The sequence below is a fragment of the Phytophthora cinnamomi genome (genome assembly GCF_018691715.1).
Source record: "Phytophthora cinnamomi strain GKB4 chromosome Unknown Contig39, whole genome shotgun sequence".
Taxonomy (NCBI): domain Eukaryota; phylum Oomycota; class Peronosporomycetes; order Peronosporales; family Peronosporaceae; genus Phytophthora; species Phytophthora cinnamomi.
Window position 1 is genome coordinate 892,213 of NW_027150972.1, and position 12,273 is coordinate 904,485.

At 54.8% G+C, this 12,273-nt stretch overlaps 1 protein-coding gene across 1 annotated transcript; it reads left to right on the forward strand.

The window, feature by feature from the left end:
- Positions 1 to 769: 769 nt before the first annotated feature.
- On the forward strand, positions 770 to 1,219 carry IUM83_10680 (uncharacterized protein; the record flags this gene model as incomplete). Its single annotated transcript, XM_067935196.1, has 1 exon — positions 770 to 1,219. One exon carries the CDS (start codon positions 770 to 772, stop codon positions 1,217 to 1,219), a length of 450 nt encoding a protein of 149 aa, XP_067791482.1.
- Between the last annotated feature and the right edge of the window lie 11,054 nt (positions 1,220 to 12,273).

The following is a 12,273-nucleotide window of genomic DNA, read 5'->3' on the forward strand; positions in this document are numbered from 1 at the left end:
GAGTGTGTCCATGTTCTTCCGAGCCAGTTCTTGTTGATGCGGCGGTTCCTTGAAGCCAGATGCCCTCTCCCACCCACTAAGGGTCGTGCGTGGGACATGGAGTGCGTTGGCGGCAGGCTATTGACGGGTTCGCCGGAAAGATCTGAGCGATCCTCGTCGCACTGCCAGGATGGGAAATCGTCCGAGCGGCATCTGGCTACGCGACTGACCTCACGGTCAACGAGGCAGGCTGCCGAGGTATGTTGTTGGGATGGCCGCTTCTCGAGAAGATCGATATCGCGAGGCTGATCGTCTGTGGAAATTCGAACCACGTGGTCCGGCAGATGAGAGATGAGATGTTGTGCAAGTTGCGGGGCCTGAAGCTGTTCCGTCAGCGAGCACGGAACGTTCTCCAGGTATGGCCGCGCCACGAGTTGTTCCACGTACGTTGAGATTGGAACGCGAGCGCTGACACGCTGCCAGGACAAGCGCTACAGCGATAAACCGGCCGGAACACCCACACCGCCGAAGAGGTGAACGACTTGGGGACGCTGAATTCGTTGGCTGAGCTAATCAACCAAGGTCACAGCATGCCTGGGCCCAGTGGTCAAGGTGGACACGATAGCGGACCAGGAAACGCTGGAACGCCACATCGCCAGTGGCAAACGTGAGCGTCCCCACGACTAGCGTTAAATACTGCCACGGCCTTGAGGCGTACAGCGATTTCACATTCGCGCGTGTTGTCAGACCCCGATTCCAAGAAGAGATCGTGCGCGCTGAAGTGTGGGGCATGATCCAACCGCCGCGAGACACCGGGATCTCGAAACGGAGCGCGTGGGCTGAGACCGTCGCGAACCGCAGCTTACGCAACAATCGTGGCCAAGGCAGGTGGCGCCGTTGTTGTCATCCCGATGGACTGCCCACGGGTGGGTTCACAGGCGAGTTGAACGGCGTGACAGGCGACAGCCCCACTGCAGTCGGCGCGACCGAGCTGGAGGTCGGCAAACTGGAGGACGATGACGACTTGTCACCGCTGGAACTGCCCACCCCAGTGCGCGGCTGCGACCCTGATCTCGGTCCAGGATGCGAAGAGTCGACCAAGCCGCCCGACCTCACGGAGTGGTCTAAGGCCGCCGTGCCCACCGACCTCCCCAGGCTGGTCGAATTGGCCGATCGCGAGGACGTTGAGGACGAACGCGATGCCGACCACCGAAGGCGACGATGCAATGTTTACCGGTGACGTACTGGAGACCCATAGTCCGACGGCGAACCGAACAGCACCGCGTGGCCGTGACGGAATGAAAAGACGATTGTACAGCCACGCTGTCGAACGCGGCCGTGTCAACCACTAGAGGAACACCAGCTGCGCCGGGTTGGCGAGGCTCCCGATGACGGAGTCCTGGACGGCGAAGCCATGGTTGACCATGGGCCCGTGGTGGCGGCAGCCCGGGCCGGAATTTCCCCGGACGAAGGGCTCGCAGGAGGCGCAGGAGTAAGCCTAACAGAAGAATGACGCCGGGACGAATACGTGTCTATAGCTAAATGCTGCCCGTGGGACGATCACCGCATGAGGAGAGGCTGGTGAACGCCTTTATTGTTCGGGCGTATAGTGCAAATGCCGTCGTGAATTTGGGGAGAAGGAAAACAACCTCTTCCCCAGATTCGGAGTACCTTTGGTGTGACCCAGTCACCGAAGCACTGGATGAGTTGGAACCGGAAGGAGATCAGGCCTACTGGATCGAGGATCCAGTATTGGCGTGTGTCCTTGTGGCAATCCCTATTAGTACGTTTATTTTTGGTGGACCGGATTTGCCACCTGATGTTGTTAAAAATACACACTCGAGTTATACAGATATGTAAGTTGCTCTAAACTGCACTGATCGGAGTAATGATCAGACTGAATGGTAGGAGTCACAGTCAGACCCGTAATTCAGAATAGCCAACCACACAGAATTACAATGCCGAGCTAAACGTCACTCAATATACAGCCATCACTTATCCTTCGTGGCCCTTGGGTGGGGGTCTATACACCAGTCAACAATCGAGTTTTCACCCAACACACTGGTCAGTACTGGATGCACACTCGCGTTCGCGCACCACCCTCACTAAGTAAGGGAAATATAAGACAATACAAAATACAGTCCTATCACATAGCAGTAAATCCATGCAGCGCCAGGGGTAACCGCTAACAACCACCTGAAACCACAGTAGGGGGATCTGACATGGACGTGGAAATTTGGAAATCAATCCAGAGCAGATCACTCCGAGGTGCGATACCCAAGTCCTAGCCTGCTTGGGCTTGAAACAATCGAAAAGCCACTCACCCAACGCAAGCAACGTCGGGGAGGCCTCGTACGACCATCGTCTTGGGGGGCAATGTTCCGGGCAGCTTGTCCTCCACGCGGCGCTAGATGTCGTCTCCGGGTCCGGCAAGCTGCTCCCGGCGGCGGGGGGGGGGGGGGACTGTTGTAACGGGGTTACACACACAAGTGACGACAGTCACTGGTGCATGAAATTTGTCACTTATGGTTTAACAGATATTATCTCTTAAAGGTTTTGGATACTTCCTCACATCGGTGTAAGACACACCAATGGATACATTGAAGTGGGCCACCACAGTGAGTGGTCCACACCTACCCAAAGATCCTATTGGTAGAAAGCAGCATCTTTCTACCAATTAGAGACGAGCATATTAGCGGGGCTCTGACAGCCAGCCGCTGCCAACCCCTTTCATAGATGATAAACAGTTTTAGCAGATTTAGGAGGAAGATCAATTTACAAACAATACAGTTCTCATTTTACCTTAAACTACCTACTTGGTGTTTTATTTGATTTATATTATACTTGTGGACTCAAGTATAATTAATTCAAATTATTAATAAACTCCTACGCTTCCTCATACACGTAGCGCGACGTGTAAGCTAAAGTAGTGAGCCAAAGTAGGCCCACTACATCGTACGTGCTAAAGCACGTAGGATCGGAGAGTCGGTGTCCGTACGCCCAACTCCTCGCTCGTCCGCCAAGACATGACATGGCAAACGCAACCTTTGACAACGGGTCGACGATACGTCGAGCCGCAATGGCTGTGTCGAGCTCGACAAGCCATCGGAGGAGAGGCTCTCCCTCTCTTCCTACATAATTGCTTACGCTCAATTTTAATGATTGAGCACGCGGTGTCGTCCCCGACGACGCCGTAACTGAGGAAGCAGCATCACGCTGCTCCTTCATGATGAAGCCCAGAGCAACACCATGCTACTCTGTCGGCGATAACGTACGCAGCATCGTAGCTATCGCCGCCTCCCCAATGACTGTTGACAGTCGTTGGAGGGCTTCCCACTCTGGGTCAGACAAGTGGGGGCAGTCCGCGCGTGCAACATGCGTTGCAGGCGTATTGGAGCTCTCCATGGGCACCTCCGTGCTCATGGGGTTCTCGGCTCCGCGTTCGTACACCTCGTACGAACGTCAAGTAGTCGGTCGTTGGACGGACAACAAGTGCTACCAGGTGTAGAGGGCCTACTTTGGCTCACTACTTTAGCTTACACGTCGCGCTACGTGTATGAGGAAGCGTAGGAGTTTATTAATAATTTGAATTAATTATACTTGAGTCCACAAGTATAATATAAATCAAATAAAACACCAAATAGGTAGTTTAAGGTAAAATGAGAACTGTATTGTTTGTAAATTGATCTTCCTCTAAAATCTGCTAAAAACTGTTTATCATCTATGAAAGGGTTGGCAGCGGCTGGCTGTCAGAGCCCCGCTAATATGCATGTCTCTGATTGGTAGAAAGATGCTGCTTTCTACCAATAGAATCTTTTGGGTATGTGTGGACCACTCACTGTGGTGGTCCACTTCAATGTATCCATTGGTGTGTCTTACACCAATGTGAGGAAGTATCTAAAACCTTTAACAGATATTTATCTGTTAAACCATAAGCGGCAATTGTCATGCACAAGTGACTGTTGTCACTTGTGTGTGTAACCCCGTTACACCATCCCCCCGTTAAGCTTAGACGTGTCGGTATCGACACGTCAATTAATATTGACTGCTTGTCAATTGTTTGTGCTGGGGATTTCCGCGCTCATCTGCAATGAGCACGATCAAGTTGAAGACCACCATTGCAACAGAGTGTAAACTCTCTGTTGCTGAGTACAATGCGCAGTAGCGCGAGGTGCGCCGCTACCACGGGGACAGACAACACATTGTCTGTGTATGATTCTTCGATGTCGACCACGTCTATGCGTCGACATCTCTAAGCGAATTTCTGTTGCTTACCGTGATCGGGTAAGCAAGCGCCAAAGCACTTCGAGTCCTTCTCGAAGTGGCAAGTATTAGCAACTCCACGCTGTTGCGGTGGAGGCTGGTGTCCGTGCGCCGTGCGCACTGTCCGTCCAGGTGGCGGTGCATATTAGCAACCGCGACCACAACAGGTATACTATATGTATACCTGAGAGCTTCAATGATCTCCGTGCTAATTATCTAGCACGCGAGTCGTCAGGCGTTGTAGATTACTACAGCGCTCGCACTACCTTCTTGCTGGTAGTGCGTGTTGGGTTTCGTACTCCTTCACCATGTCCGGAACGTCTTCCATCAGGACGTTCCGTGGTTCCCACGTGTCGTGTTGGGGAGGGAAACCTCTCCAACGAATGCGAAAACAATCCGGACCTCGGATTGTTTTCCTATGATCAACAATTCGCTGGACGATCCAGCGAATTTCTCCGCGTGCGTCTCGCAGCGGTGGCGGAGGTGGTGGAAACACGCTCCGATGGTCAACGCCGTGTTGGCCTTCATCTCGTGTTGCTCCACGACCAAGTGACGGTCGTGGAGTACTTTCAGAGCGCGGCGGTTGCCGCTCTGTTCCTTCGTGTCCCGGCTCTGGCGGTCTCCCAGACCGCCTTGAACGTGCCGGTCGGGCTGTAGGCCCGACTGTATTAACTGCTCCAGCGCGACTACGCGCTGGAGGGGAGGGTTTCCCCTGTCGAGGCTGTCTCTTCGGGTCAGACGAGCCACTTGGCTCGTGCTGGAGGTATGGCTTTAACCGCCCGACATAAAATGTCGGGTGGAGCCGCATGCTAGACGGTATGTCTAGCGTGTATGCGTTACCGTGGCGTGCCATCACCGTGAATGGCCCGATGAAGCGCGGAGCAAGCTTGCTTGCTCCGAAATCCGAAACTGCATGTTTGGGCAGGTTTTGAGTAGATAACAAAACCAATGAATCCACGTTGAATTCATTTGTGTTGCCCCTGCCAATATTATCGGCGTTCAGCTTCTGTTTATCCACAGAAGCTGCAATCGTGTCCTGGACAAACCGAATTACGGCTTGTCTTTTATTGATAAAGTCAATCGCATCCGAGCTGAACTCGTTCAGCTCGCTCTCCGCAAGAGGCCCGGCCTCTGCGTGGTTCTTCGCGGTGTCTGCGCCCTGCGCAGACCCGTGGTCCTGTTCCTTGTGGAGTCTGTGCTCTGCACAGACTCGTTTTCCTATTCTGGGGGTCAGCGCAGTGCGCTGACCCTTGGTTCTTCCTGCCAAGGTCTGCGCCCCCGCAGACCTGGTTGTCGTGTTCCTTGTTGTCGCGGCTGACACTGTGCAGGTGTCAGCGGCTTTTGCGACTGCTGTGTTGCAGTCGCAGATCCTCCCCACTTAAAGTGGGAGCCACCACTCCGAGTAAACTCGGCAGACGGGGATGCCGCATGGCATTCACATAAAACGGTGTATGCCCGGTCGAGGCATGCACCGAGTTGTTGATGGCGAATTCCGCCATCGACAAACACTCGCTCCAGTATTGGAACGAGTGAGCGTAGCTCTTCAATATATCGACGAGCACGCGATTCACGCGCTCGGATTGACCGTCCGTCTGCGGATGGTCCGCAGTCGACATTGAAAGCTGGCTCCCAAGAAGTGTAAACACTTCTTGCCACAGGTGCGCTGTGAAGCGCGGGTCTCTGTCCGACACGATGTCGGACGGCATGCCATGGTGTTTGAACACCATGTCGACGAGCAGACGGGCCGTCTGCTTCCCGGTCACCTCTGCTGGCACCGCAGCAAGATGTACCATCTTGCTGATGCGGTCTACAAAGACCACAACACCGGTGTTCCCTTCGCTATCCGGGGGAAGACCAAAGATGAAGTCCAAAGATATGGACTTCCAACACTCCGACGGAGTCGGTAGTGATTGTAACGGAGCCTGCGCGAATGGCGCAGGCTTTACGCGTTGGCATACCTCACAAGCACGGATGTACTTGCGCACCCGCTTATACTGGTGGTGCCAGTAGTAGTCGCGCGTGAGAAGGACGTATGTCTTCTCACGTCCGAGATGTCCCGCGGTCGGGGCATCATGATACTCGTACATGATCCTGAGTCGCAGGTCATGGTCATTCGGCACGACAACGCGATCCGCGTTGTCGTCGACTGCATTATAAAGAAGCAGTCCGTCGTGCACTCGAAAGCGGTGTGCACGCGCTCGAAGGTGCTTGGGCAGCTTCCGACGGGACTTGTCAGAAGGCGCTGTGCCATAGGCCAGCAAGGGTTTCGCGTCCGCGACGTGCGCGTACGCGGCCTTCACGTCGTCCAACAGAGACGACGTGGGTGTGCTCGTTCGCATGGCGTCAATGGCATTGACGTCCGCAGCTTCTGCATAGTCCGGCCGACGTGATAACGCGTCGGCCACCACATTAAATCTTCCGGGTTTGTATTCGACCCGGAAGTTATATTCTGCAAAGAATGAGAGCCATCTCGCCATTCTTTGTGATATGTGTGGCGACTTCACTGCGGTGCGCAGTGATGCATGGTCGGTGTAGACCACAAATGGTCTACTCCCAAGCAAATACACTCGGAACTTTGCGAGTGCATATTTCATGGCAAGGAGTTCCTTGTCATGTACCGGATAATTACGCTCAGCTGCTTTCAGCTGACGCGACTGGTAGTAGACGACACGATCACGGCCCTCGTGATCGTGCTGCATCAACGCGCATCCGATCGCGAAATCGGACGCGTCACACACTACGTGAAATGGGCGCTCTTGGTCAGCCACTGCCAAGATCGGCGCCTCAGTCAAGCCCTGCTTGACGGCATCGAATGCCTTTTGGCTATCGGGTGTCCAATTCCACACAGCTTCTTTCTTTAGAAGCTGTGACAGCGGGCGGATCTTGCCCGCATAATCCTCCACGTACTCGCACAAGTACGTGGCCAAGCCAAGGAACTGCCTCAGTTCCTTGACACTTGAAGGCGTTGGCCATTCATTGATCACTCTGACCTTTTCCGGGTCAGGGCGAACACCATTCTTCCCTACGAGACACCCGAGGACGGGTATCTCGCTCGCCCCGAAGATACACTTCTTCAGGTTCGCGTAGAGCTTATGCTTTCGCATAAGCTCGAGTAGCCTCCGGAGATGCACCCTGTGCATCTCTACGTCGTCTTCTCGTCCACAGCCCGGCTGTGGATGAATACATCATCGAAATAGCTCGGCGCGAAGTCGCGCACCGAGCGCAACAAGTGCGTTACGCACCTGTTGAAAGTCGCAGGGGCGTTCTTGAGCCCCTGTGGCATTACTAGCCATTCCCAGAGCATGCCGCTTGGCGTGCTCACTGCCGTGAGAGGGATATCCCTCTCACGCATTAGGGATTTGATAAAATCCATCTCGCAAGTCGAGAGCACTGTAAACGGTGCTCCCGGCCATCGAATCGATGATAACATCTTTTCGCGGTATCGTCGTCTGCGCCGGTACCGCCGCATCGTTCAGCTTGTTGTAGGCATGAACGATGCGCCATCCGCCCTGTGGCTTCTTGATACAGAACGTCGGAGCACTGTGCGGGGACTTTGATTCCCGCACTTGTCCTGCTTTGCGACGACTTTCAAAGAAGTCGTCGATTGCTTTTACTTGCTCTCGCGGCAGTGGCCACTGCCGCGTGACACAGTACTTCGTGCCCGGCACGAGATCAATCTCGTGCTGAATGCCCTTATCCTGCGGAAGCTCCGCAGGAATCTCTTCCGGGAGTACGTCTTTGTACTCCCTCAACAATTCGCAATAGGGACTCGACTTCAGCGAGTCCCAACCTTGTTCCTCGAAGCGCTCTCGCTTCGTCTTCGCACTGAGAGTGTCTTCACTCTCAGTGGTACTTCCCATGAAGAGCTGCCTCAGCTCTTCGCTCTCGCTCGCCGTTCTTTCGCTGTCCGAAAGAACGCAGACTTGTTCGATGCGTCCATCGTGCAAGTCGCGCGTGAAGCGCTTCCAGCTCATGGCTGGAAGCGAAGTCAACTCCGACGCCGTCGGAGGACTAGCGAGTTCCTTTTCCTGATACTGGAATCCAGTATCGGTGCGCGTCAAGCCGCTTAGCGTCTTTACATTCGGCGTCACCGCCGCAGTCTGCCCAGCAGACTGCTCTTGTTGCGTCTCGGTCCCGGACCGAGACTTGCGCAGCGTTTTCCGCTTGCGCCGTCTTCTTGTTGTGCGGAGCCCGGCTCCGCACAGTTGTTCTTCTTGTCCCGGCCCGGCCGTGGACAGTCGTTCGCCGGCGGACCCTGTCCGCGGGCGCGCGGTATCAAGCCCGGCTTGACCGCATTTTCCTTCGTGCAGCCCGGCTGCACGGTAATGTGTCCCTTCGCCGGCAGACCCTGTCTGCGGGCGCGCGATATCAAGCCCGGCTTGATCGCATGGCGCTTCGTCGTGCAGCCCGGCTGCACGACAGCATGCAAATTGCGTCAGTGCGGTACGTTTGCAACTGTCCGCACTGTTTGCAGCGTCAACTCCCGGAGTTGACACGCCTTCGTCACCTCGACGCCATTCATTGGCGGAGCCCCTCATGACCGAGGGTGCGTCGGCTCCCGGAGCCGACGCGTCGTTGTCGACCTGACCGCTTCGGGTCAGGGACTGTCCCTTACACGCTTGAACGTGGGTGTTGGTTCCCGGAACCAACACATCTTTTTCTTCCGACGTCGGCAGCATTGCCGACGTGGATTCCTCTTGTGCGCATCCACGCGCACTTCTTGAGCACCCCGGGACAGCGGCATTAAGCGCTGTCTCGACTGGCGAGTCGCGCGCACCTGCTGGTGCGTGCGCTGCGGTAACAGGGCCATCGCTCTCTGTTCCGCTGTCGCGACCGAAGCGCACGAGCGTGCGCTTCCTCCAATCAATTACCGGATCATGCCGTGCAAGCCACGGCATGCCCATAACAACGTCGAACTTATCGTCCAGGTCCAGGACGATAAAGAGTTCGACAAACACTCGTTGTTTGTACGAGAAGCGCACGTTCACGACGCGCTTCTCGGTCTTTACGATGGCACCTGTTGCCAGTCGTACCCCCAGAAGACTTCGAGGTGTATCTACCTCCTCGAAGTCAAGTCTCGGCAGGCTCCGTAGTCGAACAAAGTTGTTCGACGCGCCTGAGTCCACCAAAGCTCGAAGAGAGTCACTCGCTCTCTTCGAGTAAACCTTCAAGATGACTAGGTTTGGCCTGTCATCTTGTTTCTTGCAGTGAGAGCTGGTCTCACTGGGGGCTGCAGTCCTCAGTGTCGCGTGCCCGATGTCGGCACGCGCGACTGCATTACCAGTAGGGCGCCCCGCGCCTACTGGATGTTCACGTTTTTTGTTTGTTCGCGGCGATGCCCAGCATCGCCACGACGGCCACCTCCAGGGGGCATGGGAGCTGTGCACTCCCGTGCAAAGTGACCGATCCTTCCGCAACGGAAGCATCGCACATTATTTCCGTGCTGCTAGTGACCAGCAGCCGTTGCATTCGAGAGGTCCATTGGTTCCGGACCTCCCGTGCTCACTACCGGGCGCGGTTGCGACCTCGGCACGCTCGCATGCAGTTTAGCCTGCCGCAGGCTAAACTCATCTTGCATTGCGAGAGTAATCGCTGCTTCGAGAGTACTCGGGTACTCTCGGAAGAGATAGGTCTTCACAGGCCCATCTCTCAGTCCCTTCATGAACGTGACGACTTTAGTCGCCTCGTCTATCGGGTTGGTCACGATGTTCGAGACCAAGTACCGTGCACGCTGCGCGTAAGCATGGACGTCATGCTTACCCTGCTGCAGGTCGAGGAATTCCGTCCTCGACCGGAATTCATTTTGCGGGGGCTCAAACGCTTGTTTGAGCTCCTCTTTGAATATCTCGTACGTGCTAAAGCACGTAGGATCTGCGAGTCGGCGTCCGTACGCCCAACTCCTCGCTCGTCCACCAAGACATGACATGGCGAACGCAACCTTTGACAACGGGTCGACGATACGTCGAGCCGCAATGGCTGTGTCGAGTTCGACAAGCCATCGGAGGAGAGGCTCGCCCTCTCTTCCTACATAATTGCTCACGCTCAATTTTAATGATTGAGCACGCGGTGTCGTCCCCGACGACGCCGTTGTTGAGGAAGCAGCATCACGCTGCTCCTTCATGATGAATCCCAGAGCAACACCATGTTGCTCTGTCGGCGATAGCGTACGCAACATTGTAGCTATCGCCGCCTCCCCAATGACTGTTGACAGTCGTTGGAGGGCCTCCCACTCTGGATCCGACAGGTGGGGGCAGTCCGCGCGTGCAACATGAGTTGCAGGCGTATTGGAGCTCTCCATGGGCACCTCCGTGCTCATGTGGTTCTCGGCTCCGCGTTCGTACACCTCGTACGAACGTCAAGTAGTCGGTCGTTGGACGGACTACAAAGTGCTACCAGGTGTAGAGGGCCTACTTTGGCTCACTACTTTAGCTTACACGTCGCGCTACGTGTGTGAGGAAGCGTAGGAGTTTATTAATAATTTTAATTAATTATACTTGAGTCCACAAGTATAATATAAATCAAATAAAACACCAAATAGGTAGTTTAAGGTAAAATGAGAACTGTATTGTTTGTAAATTGATCTTCCTCTAAAATCTGCTAAAAACTGTTTATCATCTATGAAAGGGTTGGCAGCGGCTGGCTGTCAGAGCCCCGCTAATATGCATGTCTCTGATTGGTAGAAAGATGCTGCTTTCTACCAATAGAATCTTTTGGGTATGTGTGGACCACTCACTGTGGTGGTCCACTTCAATGTATCCATTGGTGTGTCTTACACCAATGTGAGGAAGTATCTAAAACCTTTAACAGATATTTATCTGTTAAACCATAAGCGGCAATTGCCATGCACAAGTGACTGTTGTCACTTGTGTGTGTAACCCCGTTACATACGAGATATTCAAAGAGGAGCTCAGACAAGCATTTGAGCCCCCGCAAAATGAGTTCCGGTCGAGGGCGGAGTTCCTCGACCTTCAGCAGGGTAAGCATGACGTCCATGCTTACGCGCAGCGTGCACGGTACTTGGTCTCGAACATCGTGACCAACCCGATAGACGAGGCGACTAAAGTCGTCACGTTCATGAAGGGACTGAGAGATGGGCCCGTGAAGACCTATCTCTTCCGAGAGTACCCGAGTACTCTCGAAGCTGCAATCACTCTTGCCATGCAAGAAGAGTTTAGCCTGCGGCAGGCTAAACTCCATGTAAACGTACCGAGGCCGCAACCGTGCCCAGTAGCGAGGACGGGAGGTCCCGAGCCAATGGACCTCTCGAACGCAACAACTGCTGGTTACCAGCAGCAGGGAGGTAACGTGCGATGCTTCCGTTGCGGAAGGATCGGTCACTTTGCACGGGAGTGCACAGCTCCCATGCCCCCTGGAGGTGGCCGTCGTGGCGATGCTGGGCATCGCCGCGAACAAACAAAAAACGTGAACATCCAGTAGGCGCGGGGCGCCCTACTGGTAATGCAGTCGCGCGTGCCGACATCGGGCACGCGACACTGAGGACTGCAGCCCCCAGTGAGACCAGCTCTCACTGCAAGAAACAAGATGACAGGCCAAACCTAGTCATCTTGAAGGTTTACTCGAAGAGAGCGAGTGACTCTCTTCGAGCTTTGGTGGACTCAGGCGCGTCGAACAACTTTGTTCGACTACGGAGCCTGCCGAGACTTGACTTCGAGGAGGTAGATACACCTCGAAGTCTTCTGGGGGTACGACTGGCAACAGGTGCCATCGTAAAGACCGAGAAGCGCGTCGTGAACGTGCGCTTCTCGTACAAACAACGAGTGTTTGTCGAACTCTTTATCGTCCTGGACCTGGACGATAAGTTCGACGTTGTTATGGGCATGCCGTGGCTTGCACGGCATGATCCGGTAATTGATTGGAGGAAGCGCACGCTCGTGCGCTTCGGTCGCGACAGCGGAACAGAGAGCGATGGCCCTGTTACCGCAGCGCACGCACCAGCAGGTGCGCGCGACTCGCCAGTCGAGACAGCGCTTAATGCCGCTGTCCCGGGGTGCTCAAGAAGTGCGCGTGGAT